Below are 21,854 nucleotides of genomic sequence, written 5' to 3' on the forward strand. Positions count from 1 at the left end.
AGACAGATGTAACTGAAAGGGAGCTGCCGAGGTTTTGTTTTGGTGTCTCTGCTCTCTTACTGTTTGGATTTTTCCCATCTTCTGCAGGAGGATTATAAAAGGATTAGAGAAGCTGGGGTTTTCGGGGTGTGGGAGGTAGCTGTTGTTTTTCTCCTCTCGATTCTGGGACCTCCTTAATTTGCTATTTGTTCCCTGAAGTCACTGCCTGTTTGGAAAAGGGAGAAGCAGCATAACAGATGAACGTGCATGACCATGGATTCCTTCCCTTTACAAACTTTGTGTGTGGCCGCTTGTAAAAGCGGTTTTTGCATACATAAGCATCAAATGAAGAATAGCATCCTGGGCTGGATTTAAAAGAAACAAACTGCTTGTGTGCTGATGAAAGGATAAATTCTGTTTAAACCATAATTTAAAGAAGATCGAATGTTGTTCCAGTTTTGAATTTTGGTGAAAGAAAGGAAGGTTCTAATCAAGTCAAATACTCTGCCAGCCTAAACCTGTATATTCTACAGCTGAAACTGGAAGATGTCTTGGAAAAGAAATTACTTTTCTGTGGGTCGGGGGAATGTACAGGGCATGTTTACTCCACGAAATACAACCTCAATAGCACCCAGTAAAGGTCTCAGCAATGAACCAGGACAGAACAGTTGCTTCCTGAATAGTGCACTACAGGTAAGAACATGTAATAAAAAACGTTTCTGTGTTTGTCCTCTGTCTATTGCAGTATTTTCTTAGTCTCGACTGTGCAACAAGTATAGCCAGGCTTGACTGCATAATTGTTTGTGGGCCTAGATAGAATAAAGCTATGTTTGGAAATGCAAATTAGTTGAGTTATAGAACAGCTTTTTTTAATTTTCACATTTTCCTGGTGAAATCAACAGCATTCATGTTGTCATGTACACTTAGTGTACTTGAATCTCTTGTTTGTGTAAACCTGTAATATGTCAACCCAAGATGAAAATGTATGTAGAAAATGTCTTTTAAAATAATCGAATATTGCATAGCTTGCAGTATGTCTGCTCCTTAAAAGTAAATGTAACATTTTTTGTTTCAAGGGTTGTACTTGACTGGTTTTGTCAAGCATGTAGTCCAGCTTTCTTTCTAACTGCTGATTCATAGCTTAGTTTAGGTGATTGAGTCTTTACCTTTTGATTTAGAAGAAAAAACTTTTCCTGTGTCAAAATTTAGTGGAGTGGTATGGCTGCTATAGTGGTATTATCACCATTTAGATGTTTCAAATGTCTGACATCTGAGATTCAGTCCTTCTGGCTGCAGGGTTTAAAACCCATTCTCTACATCAGTTTTCTTTCCTTCAAATGACTTCTCTGTGTAGCACAGGCTGTGTCACTGTTTGTTTTTTTTTTTTCCCCATGGGCACGATTAGGTTCTCAGCTAACTTCAGGCTTCAGGATAGCCCTGTGATGCAAATAATACAAATGGAAACACCAGTGATCCTCAATAGGCTTAATATGCCATGAAATACAGGACTGGGTACAAAGGGAACTGATTAGAAGAAAAGTGGGGTTTCCAGTGATGTACCGTATTAATTGCTTCTGTTAAGTTATAAGGTGTAATCATTGTCTGCCTCCTAATGCTGAGTTTCTGAACCTAGGTTAGAAATAAGTAGAGCCTAACATCAGCTGCATGCCATGCATGAAGATGAAAGCCTATGACCCAGCTTTTAGTCTTCTACATAAACTGTTTTATTCTAAAGAGAGATAGGATACCAAAAATATTTACAGTCAAAGCTGAACTTAAAAAAACCCAAGATGGTAATAATTTCATAAAATACATACTTCTGGGGTTTTTTAATCTTAATTTTTTAAGATTCAGTGTTAGTCTGAGAGGTTCTTGAATGTTTGTTGCGCCTTACTATTAAGTATTTCTGTAAACATTCAATATAAACTCCAAAGGCAATTACATCGAAAAATTGGACTCGTTCCTAAATGGACAAAATTTTTTTGTACTTTTGTGAAGTCTGCAGTAGTTCTTCAGGAATGTTGCGTGTAATCAGATAGTTCCAATGCTTATGTTGCCTCCCAGGCCCTTAAGTATAGGGAGAGATTGGGTATAAACATAGCCATGACAATTCTGAAGTTTTGGGAAACTTTACAGATTAAATATTCAATAAATGTGTTTTTAAATATAATTTTAGGTAATATTTGTGTGCTGTGGTTCAGTTAACAAATTGTTCCAGCTGGAAACACTTCTTGAAACCAGCACAACTTTTTTCAGAGGGCTACATTTTTTTTCTAGCCAGTTGCTCTGGACAGATTAATCAGAAATAAGAAGTTTGGTCCCTCCATTTATGCTAATGAAGCATTTAGCCAGTCACATGCCAGCCTGGACCTTGCTGCTCTGTCCAGAACCTGGACGTCCAGAGCAGGACGTGATTTAGGTCAGGACTTCTTTCAGTGCAAGCTTCTGCTTCCTGAAAGGCTGGTGGCTCTGAAGCTTACAAGAAAGTTACTGTTAGTTGAAGCTGAAATAGCCAGCATCGACCACGTTTATATATGAAGAGCTGACTGTGAAACAACTCGGAGATTGGTATTGTTGCTATTTTATAGATATGAATTTAGAGAATTGCCCAAGATTGCACAGATTTAGTGGTAAAACTTAATAAAACTTTGGTGCTGCTACAGCAAATGTTGCTTCTCACTGTTGCTAGCAAGCAGGCTTTTATATGCTGTGACCATACCTGGTCGCATACCTGGTATTGCCACCATAGCTGTCCTGAGAGAAAAGTATAACTGCCCACACAGGTTAGGGTTAGAAATCTGCCAGTAATAATGGTATAGAAATACACTTACTAATGATAATATTGGGCATAACAGATTTTAGTAATTTATTATTTTGACGTGCAATAACCTGTTAGTGTATATGCTGTTGGTGCTCCATTTTTCCAGCGTTTGGGCTTTCTGCTCAGAATAAGGAGGCTGCCTAGGAGGTAGAAGGACGGGCAAGTTTTGGGCCCAGCTGTTGGTGTGGTGTCCTTGGCAGCTCTGCCCAGCCTCACCGCATGGCCACACAACAGCCGGCAGTGGTGCCAGCGTGCGAGAGCAGTCAGGGCAAGTGCTGTTGAAGCTGGCACCACCACATGAACAAAGAAGCTGTTTTTTTAATCTAAAAGCACACGGCAAGAAATTCAGAGGGATGTCCTACTGTAAATGAATGTGTGTGAATGCTACAGTTGAGGAAGAAAGATGAAAATGTCAACTTGCAGTTAGATAAAAGACATCCTGTTTTAAAAGTGATGTTCACTGACAGTAGTGTACTTCTGGGATTATTTAGTGTGTGCAGTTTCAGTCAGAGCTTTATGCAGTATTTTATTTTACATATGCATAAAATTGGCTGTGCCCCTTTCTGTGTTTCAGGTTCTGTGGCACCTGGACATTTTTCGACGCAGTTTCCGGCAAATCACAATGCACAAATGTATGGGCGATTCTTGCATCTTCTGTGCTCTTAAGGTAAAAGTTGGAAATAGATTAAAAACCATTTTTAAAAAATTGAACAGAAATATTTCCAATATTTGATTAATATGTGTAATGAAACTTGCATCTGGAAATTTGTGAAAGCAAAGGTAAATCTGATAGACACTGGCCCAGGACACTCATAGTACTGTTTTTAAAATATGTTCAAGCCAATAAATTGTGAAAATACTGTAGGTGAAGTTTCAAATACAAGGACACTTATCAATGGAGTGCAGATCATTGTGAGCCTCCATGTTGTTTGAAAGATTAGCTCAGCCAGTAAAACATCAGTTTTGCTTTTGTTTCTTCTAATTTATCATTTCGTTTATTAATATTGTACTGTATAGTGTTAGTATGCTCTTCAGAAGTTACCTTTCCTTCAGAGCTACTTTTAAATGTCAGCATGGAGAAAGCCATTTAGCTTTAAGCCTTTCTATTCAAAACTGTGGATAATGTAAGACTAAAAGATATTTTCTACTGTAAATATTGATGCCTGCATTAAATGGCTCAGCTCTTTGTGGTCTCTGTTTTTAAAAAACATCAATTCTGTTTGTAGATGCAGATACAATAACTGACTGGCATAGATGCTGCCCAGACAGTAAGATCTAGATGCTATCTCTGATTCTGAGTACTGTTATGTACTTGAGTAAATTGTGCAATCGTACATCTCCATTTGTCTCTACCCATTAATTTTTAGCGCTTCTGTTTTTTTTGTGCTCTCTTTTCTAAGTTTTGCTACTTCAAACCCACAGTTCCCTCTAACCTTGTGGGAGAAATGGACGTGAGGCAAACACAATGAAAATGCCAACTTTAATTTTCTCTAGCAGTGTTTTTTCTTTCTGAAATTGGGACTGAGACATTTTCCTTGATTGCAAGCGGGTTGTAAAATGCAACTAAATATTTAATCCATTGTGAGAGAGTTTATTGTGTCATGAATTCTGTGTGCAGTAGTGAAAAGGACAGACAGCATGTCTTAAAAAAATATGGCAAAATAGAGAGTGCAAGGTTTGACTTAAGATCATCTGAAGTTCACAGGCAATATTTATAGTATAATAGCTGTCTTGCTTCTGTTACATGACTTTACAGGTGCTCTGGTAGAGACAGGCTTTAAATGAGTTATCTAGTGAGGTTTTAGACTGTTGTTGAGTGTTTGTTCTTGCAAAAGAACAGCAAAGAGGAGACTATTAAGGCATGAAAGAAGATAAGTAATTTCCTTCTGAAGGGAAATCTGTCTCAAGACATATCTGTTGAAATGATGAGACAGGATGATGTTTACAGCAGTATCATCAGAAGAGAATATGACAGTGGGTTAGGAGCAAGATAGCACATCCAAAGTGAGAAATACAGCTATCCAGACAAAGAACAGTTGGAGTATTAAATACATCCCTGTCTTTATAGGGAAGTGGCAAGACTTAGGCTGATCTGGTCTGAGTTCACAAAGTTCAGTGTCATAAATAATTTGAAGCTAATTCTTGGATTATGCCCTTGAGTATTGCCAAGGGGATTGTTGCATTCTTTGGTAGCTGAGATGAAGACAGCAAGAAAAGGATTTAGGAAATTATCACTAATGTAAGCTTTTGCTGTTCTGGGGTTTAACCTAACAGCAAGATATGGCAAGGAAATACCAAGAGATCAGACAGGTTCTGCCATTTGAATGAAAGTAGACTGGACTCTGAGGCAGAGTTGAGAGGTTTTAGTATAAAGATAATAGTTAAAAAGTCTGAATGAGAGTACTGAAAAAGAGGAGGGAGAAAAAAAAAAGATGTTATAAGAAAAAGGAGAGGATGTACCTTGGGGGAACTGGTATTGAAAGATGAACTCTGGACAAAGATGCATTTGGATTAGCAGTACCAGTCTGAGAGGGGAGAGCACTACACTAAGACTGGAAGATGACAGGATGGAATATATGTATTAAAAACAGACGTTGGGTTGAAGAGTGTTTAATTTTGTTGATAAAATCCTTGCTTTTGATGTCTTGCTGAAGTGTGCAGTATGCTATTATAAACTTTAAAGTGACAGGCAGAGTGGCAGAATTCACAAATTTGATGCCTGCAGCCATATGCTTATTTTTTCAATTAAGCAAACTTTGGAAAAAAAATTGCTGCTCTCTCTTCTTGCTCCCAGATATCTGCAAGGATTTTTTTGGTTTGTTTCCTATCTGAAGTTCTTAACCAATGGCCTGCTTAGCCAGAAGGTGTTACAACCCTTAGTTTCCAACAAAGCTGTAACGTTGCACCAAATCCTCAAGTTCTTGTGTGCATCTTAGAGAACTTGCATCAGCTTGTGTGCAGAATTCCTGTAGCTCACAAAACTCAATGTACAATGAAGAACTTTAAATAAATGCATAAACAAGTCAAGAGTTATCTGGATGAGTGTTTCTGAATATGGGCAGTAACCAGTACTTGACAAAGTAAATAAATTCCAACTGGCTTTAATCCAAACCAAAATGTTAGTGTTTTCTCTGTTGGTAGTGGGAAATTTCAGTGTCTTCTCCCCAACCCTGTTCCAGAACCTTCAGAAAGTTTACAGACATCTATTGTAAAACTATACAAGAGAAAAAATAAGAAGAAATTTGTTTGTTAGAACTTACAGAACTGTTTTACTCCTGTTTCCCTTATGTTCATAAAGCAACTCACAATTTTATGTTTTTCTCTGGGTTATACCATGACAAGTTTCCACCTTTATTAACTTGTGTAAAATGTTGAAGTGTATACATGAATATTTGAAAATTTTCCCCCATTTTTATGTTGTTATCAAGTCAAATATTATAAAGGTGAGTAATAAAGGGTGTCACTTAACTCTGAGTGAAATTGGGGATGTAAACCTTCCCTCACCACCAAAAAAAACCCCAAACACCAGAAACATAGGCTGTTTTGCTTGCATGCAACTGAAAAGGTAGGGCTACTAAATGATAAAGGTATGCACAAGGGATAGCCCCAAACCATGGAGATGATCACATTCATCTTCATAAACTCCTTAAGCAGGCAGTGGATGGGGGAAAAAAGCTGTTTACGATACTCACTTTTTCTCTGCTGCCCTCTGGATCAGCGTTCTCAAACTGCTCTTTTTTTTTTTCCTGCCTGTAAAAGTCTGGCTTTCTGGCACATACTATGTGTAAACTTGTATAAGACAAATGGGATAATGTGCTTAATACGCACCTAATACTGCTAGCATCACCAAGAGCATGTTTTGTGTCCCAGTGCAGCAGGATCATCCCTTCCCTTCCGTGTTCATCTCTTCCCCAGCCCTCCCATCTGCTCTGGAAGCCTTTAACTGTTGCCCTGCCAGGGTAATGCCAGCTTAGCCTCCAGGTCTTTGACATCCTCTTTCTCTTGAATCTTGCCTTAGGCTTTGCTAAGATGAGGGAGAAGATATGGCTGGATCCAGTGGGAACCCAAGAATTTGGAGCTCTATACCATGCGAAAATCTCCCATTAGGGTCTGGGGAGAGGTAATTAGCCTTGCATGCTGTCAGGTGGATCTGCCCAAAATACCTGTCCAGACCAAGCAAGAAGGAAGCAGATGTTTACTCTTCTCCAAAGCATGCTGGCATGTTCAGATTCCAGCCTGGCCTGGGAAAGGGCAGTACTTTCGGGGAATAATCTATGTTGTGTGTCCCCCTCCACCTCCAGCTTCCCTTCGCAGGATACCTCCTGTGTTGTGCAGAGAGGGTTCACACTCTTCCCCTACTTTGAACTGTTGCTCTAAAGGTGACATTCTCTTCCCATTGACTTTAGAGGAAGATAGTCTTCACTAAGCTAAATTCAGCCTTTGAATAACACCAAAGAAGTTTTATTTTTTTTCACACTTTCTTGGCTTGCTGCAACTGTTCCTAGGGATTCTGATGTCATGCACAGTATTTACTGTAAATGCTCAGCTAGCTCTATAACTATTAGTTGTCATTTTAAATTACTTTTATTTATAAAATGAGGGATCACAGGACAGTGGTGTCGTACCTGATATCAAATTACATTTTATTTTTGTAGCGCATTGAAGACATCCATTGCACAAATTCTTGAAGTGATTTTAAAACTTGCTGTGCTACCTGACTATGTTTACATGGCTGCAAAATGAACCTTGAAATCATTCCAGACATATGTTCATTTGTTATTTTGAAGGAACCTTGCATCAACAGATACAAAAAGACAAGACAGAGCTGCAGACTCTGTGCTGGAATCCCAAATACTGTTCCTTAAGATGTGGCATTATTTAAGTGTTTTTTTCAGTACACAAGCTGTCCTTACTGCTATGCGGTTTGCCCATTGTAACACTGGAACAGCTTTTTGATTTATTATTAATTTTGAAGTCCACTGTGTTCTGTTTTATTTTCCTTTTTCTAGAGCATGACTTAGCTTTGGTCTTTGTTTATCACAGCTGGAAGAGGGCAGGAAGGGGGAAATCCGTCCACTGTACTGAGCATGCCACAGAGAGTTTGTTCTCCTTCCAGGGATTGTACTGGGAGCTCCAAAGTGCCAGGATGTAGGACAGAGTGTTTTTTGTAGTTTGCAAGGAAGAATGCTCTATTGATTGATAAACTCCAGTAGGGCTGGTATTTTCTGTAATTTTGTCATGTGCAACAAAAGCAGGAAGAATGTGAATTTTCTGTATAGAAATGATGTTGTTTTCTAAGGTGAAACTGAGAACAATAGGATATTAGAGTGCTTTAAAGAAGTGGAATGACTATAGTTCGTGGTTCTGATTAGCCACTTGAATGAAATGGAAGGATTTGTTATGAAAAGTTCGTTATATGGTTGAGACAGTAATAGGTTGGTTGCAAAGATTTCATCCCCTTTTGTGCTTTTTTTCAAATCAGGATAGTATTTCAGGGTAAAACAGTAATAAAAACTTTTTTTTCAGTTGGCACTTGCAGTTACCTGCCTGACAAATAAACTAGCAGCAAGTACAGTTTCCTGAGTTAATAAACTGGTAATTAAAGCTTCCAAATAATGACTGCCTTTTTTGATCTTGATCAAACAGTTAATGAATGGTCACATAGTTGATGTGGACACTCTGGGATTTGCGTTTCTTTTCCTGACACCCTCCTAAACAAAACTCACGGAAAGTATGTTTTTATTTGTTTTTTGGTAATAGCCAGGGGTGCCTGACTTTACAGTCCGTATTGCAGACCTTATGTTAATGTTTAGGGCACAGTGGGAGTAAAAGTGGAAGAGAGACTGTAAAAGAAAGGAATAATGGAAATGTACATTGATTGTTATCAGATTTGGAGGTTTGGAAAGAGATCCAAAGACACAAAACCAAATAGAGCTAGAATCATTTGCACCCTTGAAGGCAAATATAACATGAGGAAATGTGCAGAAGAAATGTGAGCTAGTGGAAATGCTGTGGGTGGAGGCTGATGTGGTTGGATGGGAGAAAAGTGATTTTAGCAGCCAGTATTTTTATTGAAACAGGTTGTTATCCTGCGTAAGAGGCTGCATCAGGAGAAGTGTCTGATGTTGTGGATGAGAGATTAGGTACTGTAGACAAGAAAAAAAAGAAGTCCAATAAATGGAATGGAGTAAGAAGGGCATGCTATTGAAATGAAGAGAAAGTTTAAAAAAAAAGAAAAGAAAAAATACTGTCACAATTGAGTGACAGCAAGAATAATATCGATGTGCTGAGAGAAGGGTGAGGATTGGCCATGTTAATATTTGTAGCTTTTGCTAAAAGACAGAAACTGTTCATGTAGGGAATACTAAAGCATTTGGGGGGAACATGTTTTGTTCTTTGAAAGAAATACCCCACTGCTAGAGCTGCAGCGATATCCCCATCCAGAAGGAACTTCTGCACAATTCTGGAAGAGAATAATTAGTTCTCAGAAAACTGCCAAGGACAGAACTCAGATTTATAGTTGCATGGACACTGATCTGATTCAGTAGCTGTTGCTTGTTGTCTTGAGCCATCAATTTATTCTTATGCCAGCCTGTTTCTGCATGCTTGATTAAAAAGTCGTATGTGCATGTGTATCAAGTCTGGGGTGTTTGTTTCATCAGTATGGTTAGTTACACATTGCAGATGTCAATTTACCCCAAATAAATTGAATACTTCTTTCCTAGGGAGAAAATAGATTCCAAACAGTTAGAGATAATTTGGAGGAGATCTTGTAAACTATGGGGGGATTCACAGATATTTCAGCTTCCATATCTTTAAAATTTAAAAGAACTCTAAAATGTCGATGCCATGTATTACTTCAAAGAATAATTACTATCTTTATTCTCTAACCAAATGAAGAACAACTCATTTTATGATCATGCATGTGAAATTTAGCATTCTGAAATAGAAAGCCAGTTTTTAACTTGAATAGTTGTATGATAAAGGTTCCTTGTCTCAAACCTTAGGTTGTTTTCCTTTGAAGCTTTAGAAAGTTTATGTTGATCCCCACACTTCCCAAACTGGAGGAGATTATTTTGGGAGACCACTGACTCTGCAAGCCTTTGTTCTGATATATGTCAGAAGCCCAGACCTGTAGTAGAAAGGACACAAAGCTTCCAGTTACAAAACTAGGAAAAAGCCAAGTGAGGCCCTACAATAGATTGCCTGGGGTGGATGAGGAATTTCCAGATTTGGATGCCTCTCGGAGCAAGCTGGTGAAAGATGAACTATGTAATTGTAGTTGATCTTGACTTAGTACTTGGGGAAGTACTAGGTGCAAGTAGATGGACTTTGGCAATTTATTCCTCTTAAAGAATGCTTGTGCTTCCTAATTCTGCTGTCTCTGCTACTCTTTCCTGACCTCTGAAGATCTGTAGGGAATGGGATACGGAGGGAGATGGGCTTCTTTTTTTATATAGACCTCAGGAATGCAGTGTAACCAGAAGGCATACTTCCTATCTGAAAAATCCCTTGCTCATGCTGTTCTCTGTCTTGGCTTGTAGACTTAACAACATGCTGACAATAGGTCATCAGTGCAGAAATCAAAGTACTGCTGCTACTTCAATATTAGTAATTGCTCAGATTTTATGTTAAGCTAATGTATGTTATCTTTTTTTGGTTCTGCATTCTTGATTTTGGTTACTGAAAAGTGGTAAAATAGGAGAGACTTCCCTTGTTCGTGAAGCTTTTAGCAGTGTCTTTTCATATTATTGCTGCTGTTAGGGATATGCTTATTTGTGTTGGAATGTAGCTATAGAGAGAGATCATCAGTGTGGTGAATACATTAATGGGGTTTTGACTATCTTCAGATTCAGGTGAAGAAGTTTCTGAAAGAGAACAAAGTTTGAATGTTTCATATATAAAGTTCTCATTAAGTTCCAGAAACACTTGGAGAAAAGGCGTCATGAAAACTCCTGGGGCAGAATCAGCAGGGCTTTCCTGGTCTGCGCCCAGCTGGCTTTCAGACCTGTATATGGAGCAAGTATGTTAGTGATTAACAGTATCACTCAAGGGCAAGACCTGACATTAAGGAGAGAGATCTGACTTAGATAACTTAGTGATGAAACTGCAGGAAATGCCACACCTGTCCATCTAAGGCTGAGAGACAAGAAAGACCTGTTCTGAAGGTGTGCAAAGAACCTATTTTGAAAAATAAGGAAAAGGGGAAACAACTCTACCCCCTCCCCTCCCCCAAAAAACCCCACAACCTCACAATAAACCAACAACCAAAACCCCCTGACCAAAACCCAACGAAAACCAAACCCCTCTGTGTTTAAAGTGCTTTTGACTCCATTTGAGGTGCTTTTGGGGCTTCCTACAAGCACTGTGTTCCAATGTGCTCTAAACTGCACTGTGCAATGACATGATAAGATTTGGTCTTTATTAGATTAAAATGCACAATTACTCACTGGTTTTAAGACATTTTTTTCCTTGTAATCCAAATAAACTGTACCATTGTGTGCTACGTCATTACAAATTTTAGGAAGCATTCTTTGAATCTTTTACTCCTTGATTTTATATATTAGAATTATTCACAGAATTCTTTGATGTTCCTGAATTATTTCTGTTCTGAGGTTGTGATAACAGATTTCAGTTTTCTGCTGTTTATATTTAATGAAAGTTTTTTGGTTTTAATTGTGAAGGCTGTAATTATTTTGGGATGCAAAAAAATTTAAAATGCAGGGTCTCGTGAAAAACAGTTGCTTATAATCATGAGGATCACTTTTTTCTTACTGGATCTCTTTATGTTAACTAGTAAGTGTATTATGGTTAAAAGTAAAGTATGCTATTTCTTTGAAGATGGAAATTTAAAATAAGAGTTTTGGTTTGCTTGCTTGCTTCTGCATTTACCTAGTTTGGAGCCTGCATTGCTTCTCACTTCCCTCCCCCCCCAAGAGTGCAGAGCCATTTCAGAGCTCTCACTGAAGCAAAACAGGTCGTGTCCATCAGCTTCCTACAGTGAGGTTGCGGGCCAATTGCTAGGCGAGTGTCTCAGTTTCCAGATCTATGAAGTGAGATTGATGATAACCAGAATAAACATATCTCTAATGCACAGTCATGAATATTTTCAAGTGCTCTTAAATTATTTAATGTAAAGTGCTGAAGCAGGATGGAATTACATTTCACAGCTTTTTTTTTTGAGGTCCACTGAAATGAGAAGGTTTACTAATGAAACATGAAACTTGCTCTGTTACCAGACTGACAGAAATGGGAATCAATGTTGTTAAGTACAGAGACTTTGTAATTCTTTCCATTTTTATATATGTATATATAAAAGGTAACTGAGGAGAGGTATCATTTGTAATTCATGAAGTGTGAGACTTGCTGCTTCCCAGCCTTCTCTTCATTACGACTTGCCTCATCATTATTTGACACTCTAATAAAGGCAGTATTAGAAGAGCTATGGGATTCAGCACAGTGGGCCCTCACCCATGAATGAGCACCGTAAGGACTACCAGAATACAAATAACAGTAAAGAGACATGGGCATTTTACATCTGTATTAGATAATATATCAACACCATAAATTGTACCATTTCTAGGGCCAGAAATGGCAGGGGCATGGAGGTTGGTTTTCTGGCTGTGCAGTGAAAGCTGTGTTCTGCAGTCTTTCAGCTTCCTCGAAGCAGCCAAGATTGCAGAGTTTGGCAAACCTCCCAGTTTACCTGTTAATTTCCTGATAAGAAACAAATAAGAATAGTGAAAGGAGAGAAAGATTCAGATTTTTTATTTCCAATTAATATAGATCCTAAGTATGCTGCGGAGAAGCTTTCTGTAATGAAGGGAGAAGGTGATACATGAATCAACATTGGTACAGATTCTCAGTATAGATTTGAAAGAAAACCAAACTGGCAAACCAATTTGAGGCTGGCTGTCTCCTTGTTTGACTAAGTTTAGAAGGTGGAAGAGCCAAGTTGTGCACAACTGAAGATGATCCTTTTTTTCTCTTGCAGTAAGAATGGAGCTTTTCTGCAATCGTTAGGGAAATTGTGAGGAAAGTTTTATAGGAAAGGACAAGCAGAATTTTGGGATTGACACTGATGAAGATGGTTGTTTGTCATATGAAATGAATAAAAGTTAAATAACTGTTCAGAAGATCTTTTGGATATCACAAATGCATGTGCATGCGCTACACACACACAAAAAATAAAAGTGGGTTTTTAATCAGTTGGGAATATGTACTGAACTTTCATCCATATAACCTGCACTTTAGATGACAGTGCATCTTTATAGAACTACTCATCCTTGCAAATGATTACCCAGATGACCTGTGAGTTACAGTTATGAAAATGCAGGTTTATGGCAACAAGTGAACAGCTGGCCATACATAGGAACTGCTGTTCATGTTGTGCCTTTTCCCTCCTGCATGCTGACCCAAAAATCATCTAATTCTTACCCACTTCTTTGACTTATTGGAAGGTAAATTCCTTAAAGAGTGCAAGCAGCAGGTTGTGGCTGTTTAAGAGCTAAGACATTTGGAAAGAGTTGCTTGGAAGAGGAAAGAAGGTGGCACATGTAAAAAGAAAGCTACCGAGGTAGGAGTGAAAAAGTGAACTGGAGAGGGAGAAATAGGAATAAAAGGTGAGGAACTTTTGGTGTCCGTTGTATTTGCTTTGGGAATCAAATTTGGAGGAAGATCTAAGGGGCACTACTCTGAGGGAAATTTACCCCTGAGCTCCCCACCCTCCCTTGGATACATGAAAGGAAGGAATACCTAAAGGTGCATATGATTTCGAAGGAGAAACTTTTAGGACTTTCTCTTGTAGTCCCTGTACAATACAAATATCTGTGTGTTGCATGATCAAAGTGAGTTAAAGGTTTGCTGTTTGTTTTCAGATAACTTGAGTCATGTTTTGAAAAAACATGAAAACATGTTTTTGTTTTCTTACTAGGGTATCTTCAACCAGTTTCAATGTAGCAGTGAGAAGGTACTGCCTTCTGATGCCCTGCGCACCGCTCTTGCAAAGACATTTCAGGATGAGCAACGCTTCCAGCTGGGCATCATGGATGATGCTGCTGAATGTTTTGTGAGTATAACTGAAAGATGGTTTGACAGACATAGATGCGAACTGCCACTACACAATCTGTTTATTCTAACAGACTTTGCATGTGTGGCCTGGGAAAGTTCACAGAGAGATCCCCAAGCTTGAAGTGATCCATTGGGGAACCAGTATTTGGTTGGAGAGTCATTGTTAATGATTTTTTAAATGGAAACATCAATGGTTACCCATTTTTACAGTTACTTTTGCCTATGTACTGCTTGCAGTCTCAAGTGTGTCTGGATATGAATGGTAAAAAAAATTGCAAAGATCCATGATTCTAGTTTTAAGGATCACCTCAAAAGGGTGAAAGGACATTTTGTTTGCCAGTTATTCTGAAATCGTGTTTTCACAAACTCTAGCTAAAAATAAATAAATAAACCAAACACAACCCAACACAGTTGTTTATGTTTGTAAGCTGAGGTAAGCAACAGTAAAATGGATCATCTCCAAATATTTCTGTTGCTGTATTTGTAAACCATGTGACCTTTTTTTTTTAGGCTGGTAATATCACCAGTGCAGTTGGGAGATAGCTTTTACACAAATCTTACATCCCTAGCTTTTACACAAATCTTACATCCCTAGGTTTACCCACCTGCTTTCTTTTTATAGTCAAACTCTTTCTTCGTATTCATTATGTTAAGAATTTACTCTTACCCACATTTCCTCCGTTTCCTTCTTCAGTCTCCTAAATTTGCTTCACTTTTTGGAAATTATAGTGTCCATAGGGTGGCCCAAGTGCGTTTGTATCCTACTTGGTTGTTAACAAAGATGTTAATTCTGGAATTACTATTGCAAGGTAAAACTTCTCTCAGGTAAAGCACCTATCAGAGTGGAGTCCTTTCTGTATGTTAAATCTTTCTTTTCCTGTACCTACCTAATTTGACATTTGCACTGTAAGAGATCATAGAAATGGGATAAATGTGGGTAGCTATTGTAGTTCTTCTTGTAAACTAAGCGGACTGATAATGGGCTTATGATAACCCAATGTATCCTGTGTTTGTACAATACTAATATAGCAAAATAGTATAGTTTAATGAGCTTGCTTAAAATGGAAGTAGATCATACCAATAAAGTCTCAAAGGGAAATAAATTACATCAGTCTACACAGCAGCCCCTGTGAGCACAGTTATGTCAAATCATTTATGCAGTCCAGCACTTGAATAGAGTTCTGTATGTAGTAGACTGTGGGAACTTTTGATTTAGTTTCTTCCTTGAGAAAGCTAATCTAAATAGCCCATCTAATACTGCTGTGGGAGTCCCCACAAGCAGGTTTGTTAGGTTAACCATACTGGCACAAGGACAGTTAAAATGGGTACAAGTTCTCTTTGAGGTTAAGCTTTAAGGCAGAGATAATTTCGTAGCTTTTCACTTAGTTAACCTTTTCAGCCCTAAAGGCAGAGATTTAATTTAAATGGCAGAAGAGCTTAGATTCTAAAGTTCAGGGGAAATTGTACGAGGTCAGAGCTATTTTGCCTAATAATGAATCTTGACCTGCTTATTGCAGACCTATAAACCATCCAGGCAGCTCAAGTGTGCTGCTGGAAGAGGTGTCAGTACACCTCTGGCACCTCCAGATTAATGTTGGCAACGGTAGGAGGAGAAGGAGGTCTTAGGACAAGAACTCTTGGGGACTTGAAAACAGATGGAGTTGTCTGAAAATAATATCTAGAAAATGTTCAGTGCTTTTGTTTCACGCAGAATTAAGTCTGCCTCTTCATTTATTAGTTCTCCCCCTTTTGATAGAATGTAGATGATTTGCCATATTTCAAAGCCCTTGTGGAATATAGATATTGATTCAGGTTACTTTGTGTTGATGAGAAGTTAGTGGCAACCCAGTGATTTTAAAACTGCAGAGCTGCTCTGCCTGTTATGTTTGGTCAAATCCATTGGTGCTTGAGAATTGGACAAAATAATCAGTGGCAGAATTTTCATCTGTGTTGGTAAATAAAATAAATGGTTACTTGGCATAGCATTTCAAATCAGAAGGGGTAGCCATTTTCTTTTATATCAAAGAAATGCCAACTTCTTTGTTTTCTAAGCAACTTTCAAAAATTTGCAGGAGCCTTCTGTCTCTGTAAATAACGCTTATAACATTATTGCATGTGACATGCTTTTGTAATTTGTATTTTTAACTTTTACCTACGTTTGAAATGATGTAATTCTGGTTTTGCTTTTTCTTCTGTCTTTGGCTAGGAAAACCTGTTAATGCGAATTCACTTCCACATTGCAGATGAGACAAAGGAAGATATTTGCACTGCACCACATTGTGTTTCCCATCAGAAGTTTGCAATGACCTTGTTTGAACAGGTGGGGTAATGATACATGCTTTATACAAATCACCAGTTCTCAAGTTTCAAATTTTCATTCCTAAGACATGCATTGCCATGGTAAAAAAGATACAAGCAGAAGTGTTACTGTGGAAATACCTGTTTAATCTTGTCAATGTATTACATTTTCTTTCTCTTCAGTGTGTTTGTACCAGCTGTGGTGCCACCTCTGACCCGTTACCTTTCATCCAGATGGTACATTATATTTCCACAACCTCACTCTGGTGAGTTGAGATTTTTACAAGGAAGAGAACTTCTTTTTTTTTTTTTTCATACTGGTATTGCAGTTTGATCTTTACCTTCACAAGATTAAATGTCCAGAATATGGTTTGTTCAAAGTTGGTGGAGCTTTGATAACGATGATAAAGAACATGAGAATTTAGTGGAGCAGAAGTTATCAAGTTAGGCATGGATCAGCGTGTCTACTTGTTTATCAGTCTGAATCTGACAACTGTACTGGCAAGGACTTGTGTACATTTTGAAAGACCTTAATATGTGAGCAGGTAAGTTAAGAAGCAAGGTAAGAAAAATAAAAAATAATTTATGCTCGAAGGGACATCTACTCCATCCTCTGTTCAAAGCAGGGCTAACTTCAAAGCTAAACCAGGTTGCTTGGGGTTTCGTGCAGCGGAGTTTTGAAAACGTTCAAGGACAGAAATTCCATGACTTCTCTGGGCTGCCTGTTCCAAGTGCTTAGCTACTTGGTGTGAATTTTTTTTCCTTATATTCAGACAGAATTTCCTTTTCTGCATCTTTTGCCTCTTGTCCTTTCTCCATTCGCCTCTGCAAAGAGTCTGGCTTATGTTCAGCTCGTCTACCAGCTTTCTGCGATGTTGCTTCTCAGCCATTCAGTGCCCAGCCAATACTGCTGCACTGAGCATGCTCTGTCTGAGGTGCAAGGCTTTGTATTTTCCTCTAATTAATTTCATGAGGTTTCTGTCAGCTTGTTCCTCCAACCTGTCAAGATCCTTCTGGATGGCATCACTCCCTTTCTGTATATTGACTGCTCCATCCGGTTTGGTGTCGTCTGTAAACTTGATGTGGGTGTATTCTGATTCATCATCTAGGTTCTAATGAAAATGTTAAATAGCATCAGTCCCACATTAACCCCTGAGGAACACAACTCAACTGGTCACCATGACCTTTCATGAAAGGAGATGGTGCACAGAGCAATAGCTCTAGCTCTGTTGTAGTTCATCTGAATGAATGCTAGAGAAGTCTTCTCTTCTTTTAGTAGGCGGCTGCTCAGTTAAAAGCTGCTTAAATCTGATCGAGGCAGGCGTCTGTTATTTGCTTCTGTCTTGAAATTTTTGATTGGGATGAAAACTTCTCTTTGTTTCTTGTCCTGCATGTGAGACATGTAGTTACAGAGCCTAAAAAAAAATCGCCTTGAAAACTGCTAGTTGCTCTTCTCATGCTGATCTCTGCTAAAAGCTACCACTTTACCAGTGTATCAGGAGTATTGTAAGGCATTCCCCCTTGTGGCTGCTACCTGCCATTCCATCGAGCTGTAGTTTTTTGCACACTGTGTATCAGAATATTATTTATTAGAAAAACAGGAAAAGAATTGTTTAAATGGTATTCAATATTTTATATGAAATATCTCAATAAATCTTAAGTCATGCATTATTTTAAAAACACCAATAAACAGTGATATATTTATTTACCTCTTAAACCATTCTAAGCTTGAATATGCTTTGAGCACTGGTATTCTTGTGTATTTATTGTCTTCTTTCTTTCAACGTGGACACTGAAATCAATTGGATACCGTGCTATTTTCTGTCTATAGTTTTATTATTAAGGATGTGCTTTACTATGCTACTTTTAGGGTTGTGGTTATTGAAGGGAAGCATTTTGAAGCAAATATTTCATTTTGAAATCAAGTATTTATCAAAATGCTAAAGCTTGCTTTTAAGATCTAAATTTTAAGCTAAACTAGAAACTGTTTCTATTTTAAGTTTTACTTGTTTTCTTTATGCAGTATTATCGTGGAAGGTGTAGTAATTCACACTTAATAGTATGATTTTTCTGTACTACAATATTAAATATAAAAAATGTTGTGTATTTTAAGGTTATTTTCATAAAATTTAAGTGAAACGCATACTTACTTAATGTGGGTTTATGTTTTTATTTTATTATTAAACTCTTGTTTTCTGTGCTTTCTCCATACTGAAGCAATCAAGCTATTTGTATGCTGGAGAGACGAGAGAAACCCACTCCAGATATGTTTGGAGAGCTACTACAGAATGCCAGCACTATGGGAGACCTGCGAAACTGTCCAGTTAGTATCCTTAGTTTTCCTTTTGTGGGGGGGACAGACAGGACAGAAGGGGTTTAGTAGATAACACTGATGTGTACCTTTTACTCATGAGCATTTTCAAGGTTTACTTCATCATGATAAAAAGGGTAGGTAAAAGGATTTTCTTTGGGTTTGAATTCAGTACCTCTTAGTTATTCAATGAAGGAAGGGAATAACTACTGATGTTGAGTGCTTCTTTGACTAGACACAAGTAGTGAGAACAGGAATAGACGTAGTGTTTGGATGGGAACTAAAAGTGAATGTTTTGGAGTTAGAAACCACAAAAAAAGGTGATGAGGGGGAATAAATTGGAAATGCTTACATAGTTTCCAGGGAATGGCCACACAATCCATTCCTGTTCAAGCCTGTGTTGCTGCTAGAAGTACCTATCATATGTTTGCTGTTCAACTTCACTGAGAGTTGGTGAGGCCTCCGACACTAGCATTACATGAAGTTGCAATCATGCTGCTTTTGTCCTATGATGAAAGTCCTGGGATCTTACCTAAAGAAACAGAAATGACAAAGAATTTGGAGGCGGTATCTTTTTATATAAGATTTCTGTATGTTGTCAGTGGTTTTTGATTAGCTAGGCTCTTTAGAACAGTGTTCCCACAGTTCATCCTGTTTCTCTGGTGTTTATTTCTGTTGAGGGAAGTGTACTTCACCTGTAATAATAGCATGAGAAAAGGAGTATTTATTTCTTGTAAAATCTCTTCAGCAGTACCATGCTATGGCACAGGGAGCGGAACTTTGTACCAGTCACTGTAATCATGTGTACAAGATCGGTTGTTTTGCCTAGATAAGCTTCCATTCAATTTCATTACTACTTTTCAGTTGGAATAAATTGAACTGTTCACCAAACTGCTGTACCTGCATCATACAGCCAAAATGTTGGTCAGAGGGAAAGAGAAAAGGACTGCCACTTCCCACTACCAGAAAATATCCCAACAGTGAAGGGCTTATAGGCTACACAGTGTATCTGCAAGAGCTACGCCAAAGGCAGGAATCGTCACAGAAAATTTGAGGGAGCATTGGTTTGTTTTTCTGAGTGAGGTTTGCTGTTCAGAGTGTGGGAGATATTGACTAGAAAATGTAGGCTATAGTTGTTGTGAGTGATGACTGGCGTTTAACCACTTAAAAACAATTACTGCATATGTCCAGTTGGTGGTCACAGGCTGCTATTCTTAAAAATGTTCTGTTCTGCTATGCAGTAAAAGTCTGACAAAATTCATCTGAATTAGGTCCATGTATCAGTTGGGTTAAGATAAATAAAAATTTTTCACCTAAATATAAAATGATTTAAAAGAAAATAAAAATCATAAGGGCTTGATTTCTAAAGCAAGAGTTTGCTGTCTTGTTCTAGCGTTTCATTTAAGTATGTCCAGATCCAGGGCTTTAGATATGTTTTCAAGAAGAGTTATCATCAAACTTTTTTACATATTGTTTAATAGGTAGGGCAGGAAACAGCTGCATAATTGCTGCTTCATGTAATGCTACTGTTAGATGCCTCACTAGTCCTCAGTGAAGCAGTACAGGCTCTAACAGGAATAGCTTGTGTGCCTGTTCCCTGGGGGCCGTGCAGGGTATCTATCTGGCTAGGGAGTGAGGGGAGACTGGCCAGTCAATAAGCACTGGTAGTTATTTAAAAAATAAAAATGGAGGGAAAGGAGAGAAACAGGAAATAAGAACTGAAGAACTGTTATGGGTTAGTAAAGCACCTCTTATATTCTCCTGATCTTCCAGCTGCTGCTCTCACTTACATGAATACTGACCTAACTATCCTGTCTAAGATGAGATGCTCAAGGTACCTTTTAGAACAACCACCCAATTTTAACAGCAAAGCAGCACCTTGAAGGTTTTTCTGACACTGTCATATAAAGCATCAGTCTCTGTAAATGTAGTTTTTAATGGGAGATTCTAATCAAGAGAAAGTGAGCTTTCCCTCCAATTCCTAAGAATGTTTTTGGGATCTTTCGTGTATGCTTGCTTATCTTTTTTTGAATAAGCCTACTTCTGTGCTGTACCTTTTAGTCATTATCAGTAGCATGAGGAAAAATCAGCACTGTTCACGTTAAAGCTTGTGAATACCAGATAGTCTTGATAACGCTCCTCATCTGTGACATAAGAAGCTCATATTGTGACACTAACCATATTATATCTGCTGTGTTTCACCACCACCTCTTTGGAAGCTGTACTTTAGAAATTTGTACTTGTTAGTGCCTTGTCCTAACATTATAATAAGAGAAGGATTGTATTCAATGTTTTGTTTGGTTTAAATCCTCAGAGTAACTGTGGGGAAAAGATCCGTATTCGTCGTGTGCTGATGAACTCTCCACAGATCATCACCATTGGCTTGGTTTGGGACTCGGACCACTCTGATCTGGCTGAGGATGTGATTCATAGCCTGGGCACTTGTCTTAAACTGGGAGATGTGAGTTTTTTATATTTTGACACTACCTACAAACACAGTCTTTCTCATGATAGTCTATAGTAGTGGATTGAGCTCGGGGGGGTGGGGGGGAAGTCATCACCTTTACCTTTTTGGTGTCCATAAATAGAGGAATAGAGGGCGGATGCAAGCATCTGACCTGTTTCTGAATGCTTCACAAAACCTGTGAAAGTACTAGTTTAATTGCATGTTCTTGAATTTCTGAAATGACTGAAAATTAAAAATTACTCCAGAAAACAAAGCTTGTCTGAATCAAAAAATATTTTCAAGTGCAAAGAAATTTTGGATTAGGGTTTTTGCTATTTCTATGAAAATGCATATGTACTCTTTCATTTTGAAGAACATAAGTTTATTTCTATTTCTTTTGAAGGCAAAATTTAGTTTGGGGTTGGTTTTATTTTTTAAGTTCTTTAAATCTTCTTTTCTTTGAAGTGTGTGGTCGTAACATGAGTTAGTTATAACTGAGCAGTCTCTGTGAGATGGTGGCTGGTACTGTGTGATTGAATGATAAATTAAATTAAGTAGTGTTTGGGATCCGGAGGCTTGTCCCTTAGAGGATTCACTTATTCTGCATTAGCTGACGCTTTAGAGTTGAATTATTGATATACCAAATTGTAGCTGTGTCTTATTGTAGCACTGAGGTATTACATTAATAATAATAAAAAAATACATGCACACATATTAAAAAAAAGTGTTGGCCAGTGCATAGTGTACCAAAAACAATGCAAGTTAATGGAAACATGGTTATGAAACAGTGTGGTCCTTGCACAGTAAAGTGGTAATGCACTAAAAAATTATTCCTGTGCATTTTTAAATAAAACATGGTCAATTAAATAGTCAGAAAACAAATTTTTCTGTGTGCTGAATTCTTTTGACCTACTCATTTCTTCAGTTCA

General features: G+C 38.0%; 1 protein-coding gene across 3 annotated transcripts in view; it reads left to right on the plus strand.

The window, feature by feature from the left end:
• The first annotated feature begins 402 nt into the window (after window positions 1-402).
• The window catches only part of USP54 (ubiquitin specific peptidase 54), a 51,837-nt gene continuing 30,385 nt past the window's right edge, over window positions 403-21,854 (plus strand). For all 3 annotated transcript variants that reach the window (XM_009809924.2, XM_059820905.1, XM_059820907.1), the window contains exons 1-7: window positions 403-672; window positions 3,375-3,467; window positions 13,734-13,868; window positions 16,077-16,190; window positions 16,352-16,434; window positions 18,386-18,491; window positions 20,794-20,940. In XM_009809924.2, coding sequence (XP_009808226.2) covers window positions 526-672; window positions 3,375-3,467; window positions 13,734-13,868; window positions 16,077-16,190; window positions 16,352-16,434; window positions 18,386-18,491; window positions 20,794-20,940 — 825 coding nt within the window. In that variant the 5' untranslated portion in view covers window positions 403-525. The remainder of the gene's footprint in view (window positions 673-3,374; window positions 3,468-13,733; window positions 13,869-16,076; window positions 16,191-16,351; window positions 16,435-18,385; window positions 18,492-20,793; window positions 20,941-21,854) is intronic.

Source organism: Gavia stellata, chromosome 9 (assembly GCF_030936135.1).
Source record: "Gavia stellata isolate bGavSte3 chromosome 9, bGavSte3.hap2, whole genome shotgun sequence".
Classification (NCBI taxonomy): domain Eukaryota; kingdom Metazoa; phylum Chordata; class Aves; order Gaviiformes; family Gaviidae; genus Gavia; species Gavia stellata.